Source organism: Aquarana catesbeiana, linkage group LG04 (assembly GCF_042186555.1).
Source record: "Aquarana catesbeiana isolate 2022-GZ linkage group LG04, ASM4218655v1, whole genome shotgun sequence".
Classification (NCBI taxonomy): Eukaryota; Metazoa; Chordata; class Amphibia; order Anura; family Ranidae; genus Aquarana; species Aquarana catesbeiana.
Window position 1 is genome coordinate 615,811,000 of NC_133327.1, and position 24,804 is coordinate 615,835,803.

Sequence of the window (24,804 nt, forward strand, 5' to 3'; positions counted from 1 at the left end):
ACCCCAGGTTGTGGACCGGTGCCGGCCTGTGATATGTTGGGGGCTGGGCTGCGTGGCAGGGGGTAGGTGGCAGGCGAGCAAGGCCACTTGTATTGTCGCCTGGGCTCCGCCTCTTGTTTGGTCAGTGGTGGGGGCCAGCAAGTGAAGCTCCTCCCCTGTCAATCAGTGACTCTCCTCCTTCAGATGCCCCGGGGCACAACAAACACATACAGGAATTGAGAAAACCGACCTTCTAACAGGTGCAAGACGAGGAGAGATGAATGGATGCAGGAGCCTGGTGATCTGAGGTGGAGCTCTGTGCAGTGATCCACTCACTGATAGGGTTTTAACAAGAATCTCTGTAAAGTCAAACCTCTCTGCTAATGATCTGTATTTACAGATCATTAGCAGAGAGGTTTGACTGCAGAGAGACTGCTATGAAAACCCTATCAGTGAGTGGCAACCATATCACCCACCCCCTGGTCCCTGGAAAAATTGGCTGCCACAAAATCGGTCCCTGGCACCAAAAAGGCTGGTGACCGCTGATATACATAACTGCCACCTTAGGGGGCTATTTATAAAACATTTGCAATTTAGTTGTGTTCAAATTTGGAAAAAACAAATGTTCTTTAGGCTATTTACTCTTCTGAACGAATATTGCTTTATTATGGGCAGTAGTAAAATACCATAAAGTACCATGACCATTGTAAAGAGCTGAGAGCATAAAAGATACATAGGTTTTTGTAAGGACAGATACAAATAAACAATTCTAGAGATTATAGGGGGAGTTAGCAAATACACAATTACAATGAATAGCCTAAAGGATATCACTTTTTGCTCAATTTGCACAGAACAAATATACATGTCTAGTCGCTGGACAAATGGCTATGCAACTTTTTTTTTTACCAAAAAGACCCTTGAGTCTGAAAATAATCTACATAAGACCAAAATATTGATACCTTGTGAACTCATACTGAGATCTATAAACACAGAATAGTTGAATTAATTAATATTGTATAATTAAAACATTATCACCCACCTCTTTGTCCAAGAAATTTGCAGCAATCAGCAAACCCCCCGCCAGCAGCATGGTGAAGGGCTGTGTTACCATCCATGGCAATAATCCCCATATCCCCCTGGTAGGCAGACAGCACCATCAAGATCTACAACACAAGGCAGATGATTACAAACTCACACTTTAACCATAATTCCCATTTCTGGCACTTTTTCCAATTAAATGTAATCATTTAATGTAGGTCTAAAAAACATCCAATGTTGTAAACAGGTCCTTAAATTATCAATTGTGCCCAGTCTGTGTCCATCATGGAGAGATTTCTTATCACTTCCTGAAATTCCCCTAATAGGAACACAGATATAGTAAAGACTTGACAGAGATTCTCCACCTCCCCTAATATTCAAATAAAATATGTTTTGGCTGAAGTTGGGTTTTAAGTTTGGGATGAACTGGTTCAGCCATTCTCATATGAAAACAGTAAAAGTTATATTCATTAAAGCAGTATTAAACCCAAAACCAAAAATGTAATATATTGCAGCTTACCAATCATTAGATGTGGTGGCTGCATTAGTTTTATTTTTTAGGCTTTTTTTCCCCTCTCTTTTCACTTGCTGATTTGGCCAGTAACGCATCTCCTGTATTAGAGTGCCTCCACTCTGGATGAAGAACCAACAGAGACACCTTTGAACAGCAGCATTGTCAGTCTGGGGGGAGGTTGTGTTCCATTTTCTAGCAGACCTAAATACACTAACAAACTGAAGCCGAACTCCAGCTCACACTTTTTTGTTACAGCAACAATTGTATTTTTTTTTTTTTTTGGATAAACAAACAATTTTACATAAATAAATAAAAGCTGATAATTGTAAGCAACCCTGTTAGTGTTAGGCCTCATGCACACTGGACATTTTCGGACATTTTTACAGCTGCTGTTTTTGGCTTCAGACATTTTTTCCACAGTCAAACTTTCCAGGGGGGGCCGTGGCCTGGACATTGCGGTGTGAGGATGTGTCTTCTGTGAGCTCCGGGCTTCCCCTGCCTATCCCAACACATTTCTGACATCAACTATCTGCTACACCGGCATGCTAACGGCAAGAAAGTACAGGACCAGATCGTCAACCCGAGCAGCCCGCTCCTGCAACTCCCAGGCGGATATACAGCACTATTTCCAGCATGCACACCGCACCTCTCCGGGCGCCATAGTGGCGGCATCTAGAACATGCCGGATCTGTCTGCGTCTCCTACCTCCTCCTCCATCTCAGACTCTTTACCAGTGACCCCTGCACTCTTCCATCTAGACTTATCAGAGATGGCCAACTCCTCACTAAGGGGGGGCACAAGCCACTTGGACGGGGATATCTGGGCATTCCTGCAGGCCCTACCTACGCGGCAGGACATTGATACCTTGATCCCCGGAGTGGAGGAGACACACCGTCTGGACTTCCAGGCGGTGAGAGCGAACGTCCACTCGTTCTCAGAGAGGGTGGATACAGGTGAGGCATCGATATCCTCCCTGGAACACCGTGTTGCGGACCTGGAACGCTCCCACATTTCTTAGGCAGACACGGCGGTCAACCCCCAACTCCACCTGGAAGATAGAAGCCACAGAAATAACTTGCGGTTGCAGGGACTACCAGAGGCTACAGGCACCGAGGATCTTCCAGCCACAGTAAGTGCCATCTTTCGAAATGTCCTCAAATCCCCTCAGCTCACAGTGGAGTTGGATAGGGTTCATAGGGCCCTGGGCCCCAGATCTAACGACCCCGAGAGGCCCCGGAATGTGGTGTGCCGCCTCCAACCCACAGAAAGAATTGATCCTCCGTGAGATTGAATTCGACAGTGCCCTATCCTTGACCTGGCTAGGGACTGGGGCTGCAACTAAAGATGGGGCTACCTCACTGGCGGTCACCTTTTGGAGAGCCACCTCTTCTTTTAACCTATGTACACCTGCTGACCTACCGGAATTTTTTACCTTCCTCGATGTGGAACACATCCAGATCCCAAATTGGCTCCAGATTATTCCGCGCCCCCCGTAGGCCACCCCGGCCCCCCGGAGTGTCCCTCAAGCACGCCAGCAGAGACCACGGAGGAGATCCGTGCCCCCTCCGGAGAACAGTCTCGGGAAACCTAGATGGCGCCTATTCTACTCCAGCCACTGTGAGGTGTGTGACTACGGGACTAATGGCGGACTTCCTACCTGATTCTTCACCAAGGTCTTAGAGCCTTAATGTTTTCCTGCAAGGACTATACTGTTTTTTACATGACTGTGACGCCATCCAGTCTTCCCCTTACCTCTGCCTAATGTTTTTTATTGCACCATGGTTATACCGGCTCAATCAGGAGTTTATGTTGCTTAATATGTGCTGCCCTAGGGCAGTGGGGACACTGTAGGCATATATTTAAATTTGACTACCTTCATATTTAACACTCCTCTGCCTGTGGTCGATGGGCTAGACTTCTCTCTTAAGTCTGCTGATGAGGGGCTGTAGCTCTTTTACAAAAGGGGTTCTGTACATACTGTGTCATCTATATAAGAACGTGTCCAGCTCTGCTAGCGGGGTGAGTTATCTGTCAGTCATCAATGTTACCCAGAGTTCCCATGTGACATGTTTTCTCTACTGACCGTTGAGGTTTGGATCTCACCATACCTGTGCCCTGTGACTGACATGTAACCCCCCTCTTGGTATGAGATGCAGGTCCCAGTTGCTACGGCCCTACCTTCCTCAGGCCCCCTAACTATCCCACCCTCCCCACGTCTCCCCCCTCCGCCACTATCCCCCCCCCTCCCACCACTATCCTTCCCCATCACCATCCACCACTATCCTTCTCCGTCCCCTCCCTCCCCCTCCTCTCTTCCCCCACCCCTCCTCCCCACCCCCCTTACCACTCCTCCTCCATACCCCTCCCCCCCCCCACACCTTCCCTTCCTCCTCCACTCCCTTTGATGCCTCAAACTTGTGATGGGCCTTCCTAAACGCCTCTAAGACTCTGTTATGTGTCTGATGTACGTGGGGGGGGAGCTGGTCATTCGTGCCTGTGGCTGTATGGAAAATCCGTCCTCCCTCTCGGGGGAGGGGAGACTCTCCTGCATGCGAGCAGACTCTTGGAGAGTTGGTATGCCTTGAACCCTTGTGTGCAATGCGTTACATACTGGGAGTGATCCTACCACCTGTTAAAGTTAAAGTTACTAGAAGTGTTATTTACCGCATTTGCTGCTCTCCGTAATGCTGTTGTATATTGTTTATGCATGTTGACTTAGGGACTTAATGTTACAGAGAAAAGACGGATGCTTCTGCAAGATTTACATCGTCTCAAATCAGATGTAGCTTTTGTACAGGAGATTTTAGGGACGACAAATTGTCCATACTCCATACGGTCCTTCCCAATGGTTTACCATTCCACCAATCCGACGGCAAAGTTGTGGTTTTTCCAGCAGAGTGCCATGGTCCTGCCTAGAGTCCATTACAGACCCTGGAGGTCGCTTCTTGTTTTTATAAGGCATGATAGGCGGTGTTAAGGTAACACTGGCAAATCTCTAATCTCAAAGTCCCTAATGACCACCAAGATGTCTTCATAAGTAAGATGCTAGCTCGCTTAACGGATTTTGCCCAGGGGAAGCTGATTGTGGGTGGAGACCTGAACGTCCCCTTGATCCCATCTAAGGATACCTCCTCAGGTATGTCCTCCGTCTCCCCTGGCTCTCGTAAACGCCTTGCCCATTCTTTGCATAAGAGCCAACTAATTGACATGTGGTGCCTTTTACACCCTACAGAAAGGGATTTCACTATCTATTCCCTGCCCCACAAGGTATACTCACGCATTGACTACTTTTTAATACCTCACGCTCAACTACATGCAGTGCACGCCTCCACCATAGGCTCCACTACATGGTCCGACCATTCCCCGGAGTTCCTATCCTACGCTCTCACTGACTCCATGATATCCATATTCAAGAGCTGGAGGCTAAAAGAAAGCCTCCTGCAGGACAATGAAATGCTTGCAGATGTCACTAGGGAACTAGATTTTTACTTTAGAACCGACGACACGTCAGACTGTGACCTCAGTATTGTTTGGGAAACACACAAAGCGGTAATTTGCGGTGTCCTTATCAAGCATGGGTCAAGGCTTAAGCCACAACGTACTAAACAGTTAACGTCGTTGTTGGAGGACTTGAAGGCCTTAGAAGCCCTTCATAAACATGCACCGCCTCCCTCCCTAGAGAAAGAACTCCTCATCCGTTGTACACAAATTACAGATCTCCTGCAATTTAAAGCCAAAGCGGCGCTGCAGATCTGTCAGAAAATATCGTACGAGTCCAAAAATAAATGCGGCAGGATGCTAGCTAGATCCCTGAGAGAACAGAAATTGGCGACGTATGTACCTTATCTGATACCGCCACGTGGACCCAAAGTTACAATGCCTCACGATGTAGCACGGGAGTTCCAGAAATATTATAACTCCCTATACAACCTGACAACTAGGTCCCCACCACAGGATCACCTACATTCTTACCTGTCTTCCTCCCACATGCCCCGACTATCGAGAGTGGACAGGGAAGCCCCTTGAAGATCCCATAACCATAGAGGAACTCCAGGGAGCCATAGGGGCCACTAAACCAGGGAAGGCCCCTGGACCAGACGGCCTTACTATCCAATATTATAAGGTCTTACTACCTTCTCTTGCCCCATTCATGGTCAAACTGTTTTAAGCCATAGGCTCTACCGCATCATTTGCTGTAGACACTTTACAGGCCCATATATCAGTGATTCCTAAAGAGGGCAAAGATCCAACATCATGTGGGATATATCGGCCGATCTCATTACTCAATCTAGACCTCAAACTCTTCACAAAAATTTTGGCAAATAGGATTCAACACCATCTTCCGCACCTAGTCCATTTAGATCAAGTAGACTTCGTCCCCACCTGAGAAGCTAGAGAAAATACCACCAAGGTCCTAAATATACTACATGTAGCCAACAAATCCTACACCCAATGTATGTTCCTTAGTACCGACGCAGAAAAGGCCTTTGACAGTGTGAACTGGAGCTTGATGCTTTCAGTTTTAAAAAGTCAGAGCTCTTCTGGACAAATGGAACACCGCACTCCACTCGTGGTTTGGCCGATGTAACATTCTTAAAATGAGTATCCTTCCTAAGTTCCTATCTCTCCTACAAGCTCTACCAATCCATATCCAATCTAGCTACTTCAAACAGATCCAAGGGATATTTTTTGCATTCATATGGGCCCATAAATGCCCACGATTGAAACGCAGCCAGCTCAAGCTACCTAAACAATATGGGGAACTGGCAGTGCCAGACATACGCAAATACTACCAGGCTGTACACCTAAGTAGACTCCTTGATTGGAATAGGCATGGCGACTTCAAATTATGGGTGCGGGTAGAAAAAGCTCAAAGTGCCATACCCCTCTGTAAAGCACCTTGGTGCTATGTCTCACTGCCGAGGGAAATGAAAAGCCATCCTCTGATTGGCCAAACCGCAAAACTCTGTTCGTCTTTGCTTACGCACACTCGTCTCTCCTCCCCGACCTCGCCATTATTCCCAATATTGGGAAATCCACTTTTTACCCTGGGATACCAGGATCCAACCTTTCGGGACTTGACGAGGTCAGAACGTTCACAGGCCTCTCACTTCTTGAGTGAGGGGCGCTGGCCGTCGATCTCAGCTCTTGCCAATCTGACTGGTACCTTCTGTTTGGGATTTTGGAAGGCTCTTCAACTCACTCATTTTCTCAGATCCCTCCCGTCCCCGAACAAACTTCAGTAGACCCCTCACAACTTTTGTGGAATACTGCTCGGACTCGGGAGTGATGCCTCACACACTCTCAGCCAACTACAACCTTCGGAACCCCACTCCCTAGGCTGCCTCCACGAGTGGGAGCAGGATCTTGGTAACTCATTCAGCCCACAACAAAGTCAACATATCCTCCGATTTACGTACAAATCCTCTATTTGCACGAGGGTGCAAGAAACTAACTTTAAAATTTGAACTAGATGATATAGAACGCCGTTGTGGTTACAAAATTTTTTTCCTGCAACTTCTGATTATTGCTGCAGATGTCAGGAAGAACGGGGCACCAGTCTCCATATTTTTTGGACTTGTCCCAAACTAGGACACTATTGGAAGGAGGTCAAACACATTGCCCAAAAATTCACGGAGTGCCCGATACCGGGCGACCCAGCCTTTTTCCTCCTCCGTGTCTCTAATACCCCTGGGAGAATCTACAAAAAAATCCCCCCTCCTTCCCCCACTTCCTACTCTTACTTTTTCTTTTACGCTCTCGTCTTTTTCTCTTTTTATATTATATTATTATTATATTATTTCTTCTTCATGGATCCGTATTTTTAAGGCTCCATGTTACCTTTTTCTATACAAAAGTGAAAAAGTGATTTGGGCTGGTTCCGTGGCCTCCCCCTATTAGAACATTGGAGTTTTGGCTATGACTTACCTTAAACATGCCTGGCTCCAAAGGGTCTATCTTCCTTACATCTAGCCTGGCATATACAAGACACCTCGGGTAGCCAGTAGACATAATGGGGTTTATTTAATAAAGGCAAATCCACTTTGCACTACAAGTGCACTTGGAAGTGCAGTCGCTGTAGATCTTAGGGGGACATGCAAGGAAAATAAAAAACAGCTTTTTTGCTTGCAAAGGATTGGATGATAAAATCAGCAGAGCTTCCCCTCTTTTTAGATCTTCCCGTCAGATCTAAAGCGACTGCACTTCCAAGTGCACATGTAGTGCAAAGTGGATTTGCCTTTAGTAAATCAACCCCAATGTCATCCTGGGTTTACAATGTTTCATCTTTTGTAATGAATATCTGTTATGCTTTATAAATATACAAAAACTGTTTATATTGTGTTATATGTCCTTGAACCATGCCCTTTGACTAAATAAAAGATTTGAAAAAAAAAAAAAACACTCTCCAGCATGTTATCCTATGTGTCCATGCACACATAGGCTGTTATCAATTGTTTTTGGCCGGGGCGTTTTTTTGGCTGTAAAAAAAACAAAAAACAAAACTAGTGGGTTCTGAGAGGAGTTTTTCAGCTGTAAAAACGCTCTAAAGAAAAGAAACACCTAAAAACGCAGATAAACACTAAAAAAATGCGGCTCACCAGCGTTTAACGTTTTTAATCCACTGAAAAAAAAAGACTCTGCTAAATGCTGAAAATCGCTATTGCAAAGACGTTGAAAAACTCACTGCAAAGCTACTGGCGTTTTTATAACGTTATTATAGCGTCCAGTGTGTATGAGGCCTTAAAGTAAAACTAAAGGCAAAACTTTTTTTAGTTTTGGATAGAAGGGAGATGGATTAGAACATCTGTCAGTTTTTATTGCTGTCTGTGCCCCCCTTAAGGAGATTATCCTCTCTATTTGTTCTATGCAGGGCCACTGATAAGGCAGTACAGCCAGACCTCCTGTACTGAGCACCTGCTGAACAGGAGGGCCAGCTGTACTGCCTTACTGCAGACTCCGATCCTTTTCTGCCTCCCCATGCAGCACTGCCAGCTTCTCCTTTGCTCTGTCCAGCTGTGCTGCAGCGGGATCAGTTCTAGCATCCATGACCCCATCCTCCTGCTTTCTTGGCCTCCCTGTGCGCCCCTTTTCCCCACAGCATTTCCAGCTTCCCTCCTATTCTCTCCCGCCAGCAACTGCTGCAAAACACAAGGGGCTGTTTTAAGATGGAGAGTGGAAGAGGGGGTCAGTAAATATGTCATATAATGATTTTAGTCTATTTTTAGCGAAAATATAATTTGATATTTTCTGGGGGGAGGGAGCGGGGCCCTGTCAGGTAGGCAGTATGGGGCCCCATGATTTCTAACAGCAGCTCTGGTCCTGTTTACCATTATCATTGAAGGTGAAAGTAAAAGAATACCCCAAGAAACCTCCAGAAAAGTAATATAGGGAAAATCTTCCAATGAGGACACTAGTTCTGGTGACCTGGGGATCCCAAAGAATTCCCTTAATTTCTAGGGATTTCCTTTCACTTTCGGTTTGGCTATGGGACAGGAAGTGAAGGTAAATCTCCACAATGGGACATGGTGGGAAAAAAAAACTGACAGGGGTTATAACCCTCCCTTACTCTATCCAAAATTTAAAAAAAAAAAAAGTTTTGCCTATAGTACTACTTTAAATGGTTTGTTTCAACCCTCTAACGGCTACATCTGCAAGACAGCAGGTTCTGTTGAAAAATAACAGACTTACTGGCTGGATCACCAGGTGAAAACAAAAGAAAGCAAGCCTTAAAAAGAAAACGAGTGCAGCCATGACATCTAAGAATTGGTAAGCTGCATTATGATAAATGTTTGCTTTTGGATTTATTACCACTATTAAGCTGGGATTACACTATTGCGAATTGTATGCGGGATCTCCGCATCCAATTCGCAACAGCAGGAGATTGTGAATGTTTCTCCATGGAGCCGGTGCGAATTTGCACAGAGGTCCTGTGTGTCCTTTGGTCTGTTTCAGGTCCGAATTCAGCCCAAAATTCAGGCTGTAATTGGACCTGAAATGATGAACCAGGACGCACAGGACCCCTGCTGGTAGCCACATCGGTATTAGGTGTGAACCGAGCCTAAACCAATATTGTAATTAATGCATTAATGCCTTAATGTTCTATCATGGTTGAGAAAAGTCTGCTCACTTCTAATGGTTTTACCAGTTTTCACAATTAAGCTCCAGTTTAGTGTAAAACTACCCATATACATGCCAATTATCTGCCAAATTAGGTTGCTTTGGACCTGATTAGAAGACATTTGCTCAAGAGGACGTAAGAGCAGGAATCCTCACCTTTGTGTGATATTTAGTGTATCTGTCTGAACACAGACCAGTCAGGTGATGAGCCTGAGACCGTTACACAACTTTATTTTCCCTGCACAATAAATCTGTCTACACACTGATTGAACTTCAGCCACTTCAGCAGTGATTGGCTGATTTTCGACTAGTGTTTGTCTGGCCCCACGATCGACTTCTGTCCAAGAGGAAAACTGGAAATGTTATCTTCATTAGCTACTGCAGCTTCTCACTGTAGGTGCTGCTGCCAAAATATAATATTCAGGCTGGGGGGATTCCTCCATCCATCTTAAATGTGTTGGTGGAAGAATCTGCTAGTTTTTTTTTTATTTTTATTCAGCTGGCTGACAAAAAAAAAAAAAAAAAAAGTTACAGTGTATGGCCATCCTAAAAAGGAGCTTCAGTCTCCCCCAGAAAAAATAAAGTCAGCAGCTACAAATACTGTAACTGCTGACTCTTAATATTAGGACACTTACCTGTTCAGGGATGCAGCATTGTCCTCACTCGAGCTGATTCTTCAATCGGCTTCAGGTCCAGGGGCTGGTATCTTAAGTAAGGGAAACTTGCAGTAAATCCTTGCGGCTACACCGCTGGTTCTCATTGCGCATGCGCGAGGCACGCTGCACTTTGTGATTGGTCCTGCAGTCTTCTGGGACCTGTGTTGTGTCCAAGAAGGCTGCAGGGGAAGGAGAGGGGGGCAAATGTGAAGTGGGTGCAGGCACCTATCTAAACCAAGTACCCACTCCCCCCCCCACCCCCAAAAACCTCCAATAAATAAAGAGGAGGGGGGGATACAAAGAAGTTGAACTTTCCCTTTTGGGAGAAGTTCCATTTTAAAAATGTTTTTAGCATGAATGCCAAATGCATAAATTTGTGTATGGCCAAAGCTCAATAATGATGTCTTCTCTGAACAAATACTGGATAAGGAATCTCTGCTACTCCCAAAATATTTATCTGCTGTGCACTGAGATGCACACTTGTTCAGTTAGTGCAATTAATTTAATCTTCGTGGAGTAAAAGCAAATATTAAAAAAAAGAAAACACAACCTACCCCTAGGAAGCCACCTTTGGCCGCAAAATGCACAGCATGATACCGCTGATTGTCAATAGCATTTACATCTCCTTCTTTCTCCAAAATGCTGCGAACAACCTCCAGAGCTCCTTCCCTTGCTGCTTCCATTAGAGCTGTTCGACCTGTGTTCTAGAGATATAATAAAGGGTCATTTTTTAATTATTTTAGACAAAATTTAAACCCCCCATCCCCCCCACACACAAAAACAACAAAACAAAACAAAAAAAATGTGTGTGTGTGTATACACACACACACACACACACACACACACACACACACACACACACACACACACTTTTTACTCATACAAGTGTTTTCTGGCTGGTCTGGTGATATCACAGGTCCTTTCTCTTCTGTGGCAGTGACAGTAGGCAATCCTTTACTCTTGCACTGAACAGCATGCAAGTTTTGACATCTGAGTGCAGTAGTATTTTGAGCCCAGTCCAGAGAACCCTCAGGGGAGTGTCAGTGGTGGACTATGACCTGAGTAAACCTTGATGCTAGCAGTTATTCACCCTCAAAGACTGGGTACATCTAGTGGTGGAAAAGAATTACTGCTCGGCAGAGCTGGCCCCACCATGGGTCCCAGTGGGTCCATTGGACCCAGGCAGCACTTTAAGAGGAGCAGCAAATTCAACCACAGCCACCTCTCCTTCAAATTGATGACCAGGATTTTTTTTTTCCAGCAGTTTTGTGTGCCATGATGACAACTGCCCCCTGGCTGCTCCGCCTGCCCCTATACTACCCTAGCCCACCCCTATACTGCCCTAGCCTATCTATATTCCAAGCTAATCTGTGTATATACTACCCCAGCCTGCCCCTATACTACCTTAGCCTTTCCATATACTACCCTAGCCTGTCTATATACTACCCTAGCCTGTCTATATACTACCTTAGCCTGTCCATATACTACCCTAGCTTGTCTATATACTACCCTAGCCTGTCCATATACTACCCTAGCCTGCCCCTATACTGCCCTAGCCCGCCCCTATACTGCCCTAGCCTGCCCCTATACTGCCCTAGCCCGCCCCTATACTGCCCTAGCCCGCCCCTTGGAATTGAACATAATGGTAATGTCATATAATAATATATATAATATAGTTTTTTTAAAATTTTATAATTCCTGATAAAAATTAAATTTAGTTTTAATTATCATGATATAAAATAATGGATGTGGGGGCCTTTTGGTGGGCATGACTTTTATTTTTTTGGGTGGGGCAGCATTCCATTCTTGGACCCAGGCAGTACAATGTCTTGGGTTGGGCCTGCTGCTGGGAATAGCTCTAGTTTTAAAGTGGTTGTAACCCTAAAAAAAAATAAAAAGATCCTGTTCCTTTAAGGCAAGATCTATTGCACGGTGCTTGTGCCATGTCATTTGTCCCCTCCTATATTGTAATACACCTGGTTGATGCTGCCCGTTCCTGTGTCCCCCTGTCTGTGCTGACCATTGTAATAATGGCTGCTGAGCCATAATACTGTGGTCAGGTTACATGCCTCCATCATCCTGCTCTCGGCTGCGAGTCTCTCCTCTCTCTCCCCCTCCCTCCCTGGCTGTCAGCATGAGAGCAGTCCTCTCCGCCCCTCCCACCGCTATTCAGCTGCAATATGTAGCAAAAATACGTGTATCCCCTCTGGATTGTGCAGTTATTAACTATAGTGTGTTTTATTTAAATAAAAAGGCTAAATACCTTTTCCCACACCGTCGCTGTGCGATCATGTGACTTCCCTCTGCTGGCCAGCTGACATCTTAGCCCCCTCCCGCTGCTATGCATAGATCGAGGAAGAAGTTTGGAGGGGGATCATGTGACCGCACAGCGGTGGTGTGGGGAAAGGGTATTTAGCCTTTTCATTTTAAAAAAACACACACACCATAGTTAATGCCAACATAATGCAGAGGGGATACTAGTAAAGTCATAGTGTGACTCTACAAACACTTTAAGGTATCGCAACAAATTTTGCTTATTTATTTTTACCTTAACAGGTCTAATCATTTTGTTATCCTTGAGTTCTGCTTATTGTTGAATATTTTCATTAATTTAATTGTAGTTAAAATAACCACACAGCTGAGCTGCATGAAGCATAGATACGTGAACATGCACTCCAGACATTGGCACTACAAGCCATGAAGAAGCACAATGTATAGGCATGTTACATTGTCACAGTCAGGAAACCCAATCTAAAAAATGACATGCAACAGTTGCTCAAGTGTATGTAGACAGGATGCGGCTGCAAAGTGGCTGCTGGAGAACTGCAGTACTGAAGTGCAACAAAGGATGAAAAAATGCTGATTTTGATACACAGTGGGGTTGATTTACTAAACTGGGAGAGTGCAAAATCTGGTGCAACTGTGCATGGTAGCCAATCGGCATCTAACTTCAGCTTGTTCAATTAAGCTTTGACAAAAAAACTTGGGCGTGGATGCAGAGTTACCCTCTCCAGTTTTAGTAAATCAATCACAGTGTTTTAGAACCTTAAAGGGAATCTGCTCTCAAAAAATGAAGCCCTGCTGGTTTGCTCCCTCCCCCCCAGCCTGTAACTAAGTAAAAGTTTGTTTTCTTTTTATGGGGGGGGGGGGGGGGGGATTTACTAATTTTTAGTAGTAGCCGATCTGCAATCCTCACTTAGGCCAGAATGACATCCATTTTCCACCCCTCTCCTTGCACAGCCTCCAGGAACATTTCACACGTCCCAAAAGTCTGCAGGACCATTCACAATGCGCCATGCAAGCTCGTGCATGCACAGTGGGGTGCTGTCTGGGGTTACTCAGGAAGCCACAGCTGGCTCCTGTATCCAGGAAGGCAGTGCAGGAGACCCACAGCGGTAAGAAAAGCCGGCTGCAAGAGAACAGCGCTGGACCCCCTGGCACTGGTAAGCACCTGTTTTTCAAAAAGTCAGCACCCCGTATCTGTGGCTTTTGATTTAAAGCGGAGTTCCACCCAATTTTGAGAGGTGGTCTTAAACGAAAGACCACCTCTCCACCCCTCGTTTTTGGACACTTAAAAAATGTTTTTTTTACTTTCTAACTTACCTTTTTTGGAGTACTTCCAATCCAGCCGAGCCGTGGGTGAGGAAGTCACATCCTCTTCTGCGGCGAGCGCCCCCCCCCCCCCCCCGTTGTCTTCTGGGACATGTGTGTGTCCCAGAAGACAAGCTGGCCATTCACAAAGCACAGTCAGAAACCGGCAGTGAAACCGCAAGGCTCCACTGCCGGTTTCCCCCTAGTTGGAATGGCGGCCTCGGGGGGCGACATCGTGGGCTCCCTGGACAGGTAAGTGTCCTTATTAAAAGTCAGCAGCTACAGTGTTTGCAGCTGCTGACTTTAACCACTTAAGCCCCTGACCATTTGGCTGGCCAAAGACCCGAGCACTTTTAACTGACAATTGCGTGGCCGCGCAACGTTGCACCCAAACAAAATTGACGTCCTTTTTTTCCCACAAATAGAGCTTTCTTTTGGTGGTATTTGATCGACTCTGATTTTTATTTTTTGCGCTATAATCAAAAAAAGAGCGACAATTTTGCAAAAAACCCAATATTTTTTACTTTTTGCTATAATAAATATCCCCAAAAAATATATAAAATTTTTTTTTTTCCCTCTGTTTAGGCCGATATGTATTCTTCTACATATTTTTAGTAAAAAAAAAAAAAAAAAAAAAATCGCAAAAAGCGTATATTGATTGGTTTGTGCAAAAGTTAGAGCGTCTACAAAATAGGGGATAGTTTTATGGCTATTATTATTTATTTATTTTTTTTACTATTAATGGTGGCGATCTGCGATTTTTATCGGGACTGCGATATTATGGTGGACACGTCGGACAATTCTGACACATTTTTGGGACCATTGGCATTTTTACAGCGATCAATGCTATAAAATTGCATTGATTACTGTAAAAATGTCACTGGCAGTGAAGGGTTTAACCACTAGGGGGCAGTAAAGGGGTTAAGTGTATCCTAGTACATGTTCTAACTGAAGGGAGGAGGGGACGGTGCATGGGAGATGACAGATCGTCTGTTCATACACTGTATGAACAGACGATCTGTCTGTTCTCCCCTCAGAGAACCGGAAACTGTGTGTTTACACACACAGATTCCAGTTCTCGGTGTGCCCCGAGCGACCGCGGGAGCTCGGCGGTGATCGCGACCGCCGGGCACTCGCATCGGCTCCATGGGCGAGCAGGGGGTGCGCGCGTGCCTCCGGTGACGCGAATGAGCCCCCTAGTGGCCGTCTATGGTACTGACGTACCATGATGGTGATTCGCGCAGCCGAGCCATGTTGCCGCAGTACAACTGCGGCGGGTGGTCGGCATGTGGTTAAAAAGAATGAAAATTCGGCTGGAACACCGCTTTAAAGTGGATGTAGACCTGATTCATGAAATTTGACCTATGCACATATATTTGTAGTGTTTTCTTCTCTCTCCCCAAAGCACTAAGTTCCGTGTGTTTCTGCTGTTTTGTTCCTCTGTTATCAGCATGATAACCTAACCTCTGAAAAGTTCTCAGAGATGGGAGATAAAAGCAGCTGAAAATGTGTGTCGAGGGAGGTTGCTATAAATAGCTTGTCTTGTCACAGCACAGCTCTGGAAGTATTTTCGTTGTGGAGAGGGGGTGGGGTGCCTTTCCTCCAATCAGCTGTCTCCCAGTGTAAGCCAAGACTACACTCCCAGCGCTGAATGAATGAGGAAGTGAACATTCTAGAATTCTAAAGAAAATAGCAAGATGAAGACAACAGATATACATGTAAAACTTGTTCACTTCACTGTTTATATGGAAGGGTTTACACCTACTTTAAAAAAAAAAAAAAAAAAAAAAGAATAAAATAAATTGCAGTTACTCTTTTTAATGTAAAGCAGTATGAGTTTACATGTATTTTTTTTAAACACCCCTTGGTAAAAGTGCATTCTGACTTAATTTTAACATGAATGATGCAATCTGATATTCAACATTTAACTGAATTAAAAAAAAAATTATCAGACCTATTTAAAATGCCTGAGGAGGGAAAGTAATGGATCCCTAAAGCTCGCACCTTTATTCATTTTAATTTAAGCTAAACAATAAAGGGCATCACCTAGACTTCAGACATTTTTTCCTAACTATTTATTTAATGTGACAGATCCAACCAGGACAGGGGCTTTTGGAAAGGACTAGTGGCAGGCCTCCTACCCACTGATTATGGCCCATGGAGAAAGCAGATCATTCTCAAATGATGGACAACCACGTAATGGACGCTGAAAGCGAGGCTTGGATTTATTCCCTGAACAAGGACAATACAACCCATGGCAAAAAGTATGGAATCACCACTCTTGGAAAATGTTCATTCAATTGTTTAATTGTGTAGAAAAATAAATAATCACAGACATGCCTCAAAACTATTTTCATTTAACATTCCAACCTTCTGGCTTTAAGAAACACTTAAAAAAAAGAAAAAAAGAAAGGAAAACTGTAGTCAATTGCAACTGTTTTTGCAGATCAAGCAGAGGAAAAAAATATGGAATCACTCAAATCTGAGGAAAATATTATGGAATCACCACGTACTTTGCAGTTCTAAAACAAACATCTGCATTACATTACATCCTGAAAAATGATGTCATCATCAACTAACGTCCTTTCAATTGATGGAATAAGAAAAGTGTCCAAAATCTCAATATAAACTTGTGCATTTATTGAAGATTTAATGACCGTCATCTCCCCCGTACCTTTACCTGACATGCAACCCCATATCATCAATGATTGTGGAAATTTGTATGTTTTCTTCAGGCATTTGTCTTCATACATTTCATTGAAACGCAACCAAACAAAAATTCCAGCATCATCACCCTGCCCAATGCAGATTTGTAATTCATCACTGAATATCACTTTCATTCAGTCATCAACAGTCCATGATTGCTTTTCTTTATCCCACTGTTAGAGCCCTTTCACATTGGGGTGGTTTGCAGGCGCTATTGCGCTAATAATAGCGCCTGCAAACTGACCCGAAAGTGCCGCTACTTTCATTCCAGTGTGAAAGCCCCGAGGGCTTTCACACTGGAGCGATGCGCTGGCAGGACGGTAAAAAAAGTCCTGCCAGCAGCATCTTCGGAACGGTGAAGGAGCGGAGTGTATACCGCTCCTGCCCATTGAAATCAATGGGAGGGCGCGGCTATACCGCCGGCAAAGCGCCTCTGCAGAGGCGCTTTGCGGTGGTATTTAACCCTTTCTCGGCCGCTAGCGGGGGGTAAAACCGTCCCGCTAGCGGCCGCATACCGATGGTAAAACGCCGCTAATAATAGCGCGTTTTACCGCCGACGACGCCCCCGCCCCAGTGTGAAAGGGCTCTAACCGTGTTTTTTTCTGTTTAGGTGGTAATGATGGTTTTCATTAGTACAAATCAAATGGGAAGGTTGTTAAAGAGAAGTGTACTGGTAGACCAAGGAAGACACCAAAGCGTCAAAAAAACTAAAAGCGTAGAAAACTTAAAGCTATATGCCTTGAAAACATAAAATACAGAACAAAACAAATGAGGAAGAAATGGTCAGAAACCGGAGACAATGTCTGTGATCGAACTGTAAGACATCACCTAAAGGAAATGGGATTTACATACAGAAAAGCCAAATGAAAACCATCATTACCACCTAAACAGAAAAAAACACGGTTACACTGGGCTAAAGAAAAGCAATCATGGACTGCGTTTGACTGGATGAAAGTGATATTCAGCGATGAATTACAAATCTGCATTGGGCAGGGTGATGATGCTGGAACTTTTGTTTGGTGCCATTCCAATGAAATGTATGAAGACAAATGCCTGAAGAAAACATACAAATTTCCACAATCATTGATGAAATGGGGTTGCATGTCAGGTAAAGGTACTGGGGAGATGACGGTCATTAAATCTTCAATAAATGCACAAGTTTATTGAGATTTTGGACACTTTTTTTATTCCATCAATTGAAAGGTTGTTTGGTTACGATGACATCATTTTTCAGGATGTAATCTGGTGCAGATGTTTCTTATAGAACTTCAAAGTACATGGTGATTCCATAATATTTTCCTCAGAATTGAGAGATTCCATATATTTTTTCCTCTGCTTGATCTGCAAAAACAAGTGCACCTGACTACAGTTTTCTTTCTTTTTTTTTAAGTGTTTCTTAAAACCAGAAGATTGGAATGTTAAATGAAAATAGTTTTGAGGCATGTCTGTAAATTAGTTTTTTTTTTTTTTTTACACAATTAAACAATTAAATTAACATTTTCCAAGAGTGGTGATTCCATACTTTTTGCCAGGGGTTGTAAAGCTTCCCTTCTGGAGTGGATGGAAAGAGGTAATATTAACCACTTCAGCCCCGGTAGGATTTAGCCCCTTCCTGACCAGGCCATTTTTTGCGATATGGCACTGCGTCGCTTTAACTGACAATTGCGTGGTCGTGCGATGTTGTACCCAAACAAAATTGATGTCCTTTTTTCCCCACAAATAGAGCTTTCTTTTGGTGGTATTTGATCACCTCTGCTGTTTTTATTTTTTGCGCTATAAACAAAAAAAGAAATAAGGAGAATTTTGGTCAGGGAGACTTTGAATGAGGCCAATCACTATATAGAGTAAGCACATTGGATAAAAAGTACAGTATTGCTTGTATGAGTGTATTACATAATATCCAACAAAAAGGGGGGGTTTTAGGACTTCTAATGAGAGATGTATACCAAAAAGCAGTCATTGCAAAAAACATTTCACTGTACCCTGTGAGATCACATACAGCATACTCAATGACAAAAAATGTATACACAAACTCAAATAAACTCAAAACATGCTAAAAACCACATATACATATTGACGACATGGTACTTTGACATATCATGGGATGAAGACAAGTCCTACACAACATAGGCCACTTGAAGGGCTGAATGGTATTTAAACGTCTTGAGTGGAACAATGTAAAAGACATATAAAATCATCTGTATGGACATCATGCATTTATGTAGGCCCAACGCGTTTCATTGGGGTATACCAACTCTTTAGGGGCGAATGCAATGGTGATCTATAAAGAGACATAACCATATGGTATAATATTGTGGCTAAATAATAGAGGTAAGTAATGGGTGTAAGGGGCAGAATGGATATCCTTGTAAATACTCACGTCAACTGCATAGATGTGAACAGAGGATCGGAGCTGCTCGAGATGTCTGGCATTGGAGCTGAGGTAGAGACACGTGGACAAGCCGGGAGCACTGTGGATTCCCCAAAGACAATGTGCAAGTATAGGTGACAGTGAGCTAACACTTCTGTGGATTAAAATCAGTAGTATATATTGATTGTATAATATTATGGATGAGAAGTGTGAAAAACCCATACACCAGGTCAAGTCAAGGGAAAAACTAAGCATTAATGAAAAAAGAGATACTCAAAAAACAACCAAGTACGAGAAAGAAAAAAAGGAGAGAAATACATCCTGGGTGAAATGATGCAGAAACCAAAAGGGAAAGAAAGATATAGTGCTAAAAGTATAGGTGAGACCTATGGTGATTTACCTTGTTGGTTCACACAGAACTGGGAACCCACATCTCAAGTGAATGCTTGCATGTAAGGTGCTGCCAGAAAGACCGACAGACACCAAATGAAGCGAGTTAAATTCTCCCAGCTGATACAACGTGTCCTGCCCAGCGTCACGTGGGCGTGGCAAGAAAGGGAAGGCGTCTTTGCCAGAGCAAAAGGATCTGCCCATACAGGCTCAGATACCTCCCAAATGTCAGCCTGGATGGAAAGAAAAACCTGCTCATGCAGTGCGACATCAAAAGATGTTGCATGCAATGAGCAGTAATGCTAACGGGGAGGAAGGGAACAAGGGGGAGAGGGAGGGGCGCCAAAATCGCATCGCAGCTCCCAGGGGACAGACGGGCAAGCAGCCCAACAATCCCTGCACACACTAAACAGACCCTATAATGTGGACCAGGGTGCTAGGAGCGAGAGATTATGGATTGAAATAATAAGAAATATGTTGGTATGTCATGAGAATCAAGAGAATATAATAAAAACCATGATCAGATTTATTTTCCATGATAGATCTGATCATGGTTTTTATTATGCATTATATTCTCTTGATGCAAAGACGCCTTCCCTTACTTGCCACACCCACGTGACGCTGGGCAGGACACGTTGTATCAGTTGGGAGCATTTAACTAGCTTCATTTGGTTCCTGTGGGCCTTTCTGGCAGCACCTTACATGCAAGCATTCACTTGAGATGTTGGTTCTCAGTTCTACATGAACCAACAAGATAAATCACCATAGGGTTTACCTACCCATACTTTTAGCACTATGTCTTTCTTTCCCTTTTGGGTTCTACATCATTTCAACCAGGATGTGTTTTTTTCTTTCTCATACTCAGTTGTTTTTTGAGCATCCGTTCTTTTATTCATGCTTAGTTTTTCCCTTCACTTGACCAGATGTATGGGTTTTTCACACTTCTCATCCATAATATTATACAATCAATATTTACTACTGATTTTAATCCACAGAAGTGTTAGCTCACTCTGTCAAAAACCATGAATCAGACAGACAGAAATACAGTTAAATCACACTTGTTTAATAGTAATAAAAAAAGGTAAAACAGAGTAAACGTAGTCAAAACATAGCCAGAATTCAGGAATCGGAACGGATAGTCAGACAAGCCAAAACGTCAGGGAGCCAGAGATGAGCGTAGTAGAACAGCAAGCAGGATCTGGAGCCAGAAGGAAAGTCAGCCAAGCAAGTCTTTAACAGGAACACAGGAGAGCGTCTCTAGAGATGTGACCAAGGCAGAGATCATCTGGACTGGACAGCTTAAGTAGGCAGGACTGACGAGCAGGATATCATCAACAGGTGAGTCACTGTGGAGAGATAGGAGCTGGCAATTAGCCGACAGCTGAGCGGCTAGCTTTGAGAAGGGAGGGGTGAGTCCAGCCCTGACACACTGCCACTTATACTTGCACATTGTCTTTGGGGAATAAACAGTGCTCCCGGCTTGTCCACGTGTCTTTACCTCAGCTCCCATGCCAGACATCTCAAGCAGCTCTGATCCTCTGTTCACATCTATGCAGTTGACATGAGTATTTATAGGGATATCCATTCTGTCCCTTACACCCATTACATACCTTTATTATTTAGCTACAATTATATATCATATTATACCCTATGGTTATGTCTCTTTATAGATCACCATTGCATTCGCCCCTGAGGAGTTGACGGAACGCGTCAGTCCTACATAGATGCACAATGTCCATACAGGTGATTTTATATGTCTTTTACATTGTTCCACTCAAGAGTTTAAAATACCATCCAGCCCTTCCAGTGACCCATGTGGTGTGGGACTTGTCTTCGTCCCATGATATGTCAGAGTACCATGGTGTCAATATGTATATGTCGTTTTTAGCATGCCTTGCGTTTATGCATGCATTTTTAGTCATTGAGTATGCTGCATATGATCTCACAAGGTACAGTGAAATGTTCTTTGCAATGACTGCTTTTTGTTATACATCTCTCATTTAAAGTCCTAAAACCCCCCTTTTTGTCAAATATTATGCAATAAACTCATACAAGAAATACTGTGCTTCATATCCTATGTGTTTAGTCTATATAGTGATTGGCCTCATTCAAAGTCCCCCTGACCAAAATTCTCCTTCTTTCTGTCCAAATTTGGGATGCAGGCCAATTACTGATAGTGCCACGGACCACATAATTTTTCTCTTTAAACAAAAAAAGAGCGACGATTTTGAAAAAAAAACAATATTTTTTACTTTCTGCTATAATACATATCCAAAAAAAAAATAAAAATAATAATATATGTATTCATCAGTTTAGGCCAATATGTATTCTGCTACATATTTTTGGTAAAAAAAATTGCAATAAGCGTATATTGATTGGTTTGCGCAAAAGTTATATTGTCTACAAAATCTAGGGACTTTTATTTTTTATTGTTTTTACTGGTAATGGCGGTAATCTGCGATTTTTAGCGGGACTGCCAAATCTGACCCTAAGTGAAACTTTTGGGGAGCAGTGACACCAATACAGTGATCAGTGCTATAAAAATACACTGATCACTGTATAAATGGCACTGGCAGGGAAAGGGTTAACACTAGGGGTGATCAAGGGGTTAACTGTGTTCCCTGGGAGGCGTTTCTAACTGTATGGGAGATGGGCTGCCTGGGAGAGATGGCTGATCCTGATCACTAGGAACAGCTGATCTCTCTCTCTCTCCTGCCCTGTCAGAACGGGGATCTGTTTGTTTACACTGACAGATCCCCGTTCTGGCTCTCTTTCCCGCAATCGCGGGTGACCACGCACGCCTACAGTACCACATGCACAGACCAACGTACGGGTATGTCGGTTTGCGCAGCCGAGCCGCCTCGCCGCAGTATATATGCGGAAGGCGGTTGGCAAGTGGTTAATCTTGTACAGGTTAATGGTCAGAGGGCCACCCTGCAGTCCTCTCCAAAAGCCCTTGTCCAGGTTGAGTCTGTCATAGTTAACTTAGAGATGTTTTTTATTTTATATCATTTTGATTCCAAGTGATTGAAAGCCACAATGTAAAAGAAGTGCTCTGTATTCCGTCTTACTTGAACATTCACAGACACTTTTGTAAACAATAGAACTCTATAACTCTATAATATTGTAGGCTGTCTTCTGCTGTGTGTCTGTATGACTGTAATAGGGACAATAGAATAAAACCTGCTTCTGGTGCTGAGATTGATTTGTTTACTTCTTGAATATGAACACTGTAATGTGATGCGGAATACCTTGGCACTATATAAATGAATCTTCTCAGATATACTTTGCTGTGGTTGAACAGACTGTGTGTCTAAATGCCCCAGAGAGCTATGCTGGCTGGAGCTTTGTGCACATGATAGGCCATCCTTGCCACTGGTAGAAACCAGAGTAACAGTGATCTGCTGATTAAGCTCACAACTAACAACCCTGACCCATAAAACAAACAAACAATCTCCCCGAAATAGTGGAAATTGCCATCCTAAAGTCCTAAAGGCTGGTAAGCAGAGATGATTCAGGCTTTTCTTTTTCCAGTGAAGCCTCCAGCCTGCATATGTTCACTATGTTATAGTTTACTTAATGATCACTTGATTGAGAATCATTGCAATTGGTTCCCTTTTGTCAGTGGGGATCTTTTCTATAAATGACAGCTGTGCTTGAGAGCCACCAGCCACATCAAGTATTGGCTGCTGGCTGTCAAAGGGGGCATATTTATTAACATATCCTCAGCATAGGGCATCAAGCTATTAATAAATATTTTGCGGGTCAGAAGGGGTTTAATGGGTTTAAAAAAAAAAACATGTAAATACTCTGTGTCATTTGGACCCCTGAAAGTAACTACATTAACATGGTTGTTTATGAGGACCTGAGTTGTAAATGACTACGGGGATTGAGAGTAAAGGGTTGGCTGGTGGCTCTCAAAGGGGAAGGGGAGGTTCATAAATGTATCCCCATCATGATGTGTTTGCTGATGAATGTTTTACAGATTGTGGGTGTCTAGGGGTTAAAAACAGATGTAATTGCAGTTCCTACATTTCTGTCCTCACAGATTTCCTACAAAAGATTACTTGGGAGGTTCAAAAAAGCAAGAGAGGGGCAAGCCAAGCTTAACTTTTGCAGGAAGATTTAAGTTTTGCACATAAGGTTAGCTGCTTATACCTCACGATCTATTGCTCATTTCTGAATAGAGTTTCATAGAAAGGCGGTCTCTGTTTATGTTTTTTTTTTTCCAACAGTGTAGCACCCTCTAGTGCAGGGGTAGGCAACCTTTTGAGCACATTGTGCCGAAAAATGTTTTCAAAGAAATTTAGCGTGCCAATTTTATAACAAAAAAATGTAAACTTCACACTGTCAATCACGAAAATTGATTTTTTTTAAGTAAATGCTTTAAACTACTTTAGTAGTGAGAACTTAACATCCTGCACTCTCCCACCTCAGATCAGCCCCTATTCCTGCAACTTCACACCTCAGATCAGCCCCAATTCATGTACCTTCACACCTCAGATCACTGTCGCCCCCTGTAAATCTGTTTCACCACTGTACCCCCTGCACATCTGCCCCACCACTGTACCCCTCTGCACATCTGCACTACCACTGCACTACCCTGCCCATCTGCCCCACCACTGTAACCCCCTGCTCATTTACCCCACCACTGTAACCCCCTGCTCATCTGCCCCTCCACTGTAACCCCCTGCTCATCTGCCCCTCCACTGTAACCCTCTGCTCATCTGCCCCTCCACTGTAACCCCCTGCTCATCTGCCCCTCCACTATAACCCCCTGCACATCTGCCCCACCACTGTAACACCCTGCTCTCCTGTCTCACAACTGTACCACCCTGCTCTTCTGTCCCACCACTGTAACCCTCTGCTTATCTGCCCCACCAATGTTCCCCCGTTCTCATCTGCCCCACCACTTTACCTCCCTGCACATCTTCTCCACTGCCGTACCCCCATGCTATTCTGTCTCACCACTAAACCATCTTCTCATCTGTCCTGACACTGAACTTAGCTGCTCATCTGCCCCACTACTGTAACCCCCTTTCTCATCTGCTCCACCACTGTAACCCCCTTTTTCATCTGCCCCGCCACTGTACCTCCTGCACATCTGTCCCTCCACTGTACCCCCTGCTTTTCTGCCCCACCACTGTAACACCCTGCTCATGTGTTCCACTGATGGGCCTCCTTTCTCCTCCGCAGATCTGCCCCACCTCTGTACTTCCCTGCTCCTCTGCCCCACCGCTGTAACCCCCTGCTCATCTGTCCCACCAATGTACCGCCTTTTTCCTGTGCCCCAACACTGACCCCCCCCCGCTCATCTTTCCCACCACTGTAACCCCCTTCTCATCTGCCCCACTACTGTACCCCCCTTGCTCTTCTGTCCCACCAGTGTACCCCCTTGCTCTTTTGTTCCACCACTGTAACCCCCCTGCTCATCTGCCCCA

The 24,804-nt window shown here is 44.1% G+C and overlaps 1 protein-coding gene across 2 annotated transcripts in view; it reads right to left on the minus strand.

Moving 5' to 3' along the window:
- The window catches only part of ANKEF1 (ankyrin repeat and EF-hand domain containing 1), a 54,132-nt gene that overhangs the window by 15,170 nt on the left and 14,158 nt on the right, over positions 1-24,804 (minus strand). For both annotated transcript variants that reach the window (XM_073628280.1, XM_073628279.1), the window contains exons 4-5: positions 10,860-11,009; positions 1,019-1,142 (exon numbers count right to left, since the gene is read on the minus strand). In XM_073628280.1, coding sequence (XP_073484381.1) covers positions 1,019-1,142; positions 10,860-11,009 — 274 coding nt within the window. The remainder of the gene's footprint in view (positions 1-1,018; positions 1,143-10,859; positions 11,010-24,804) is intronic.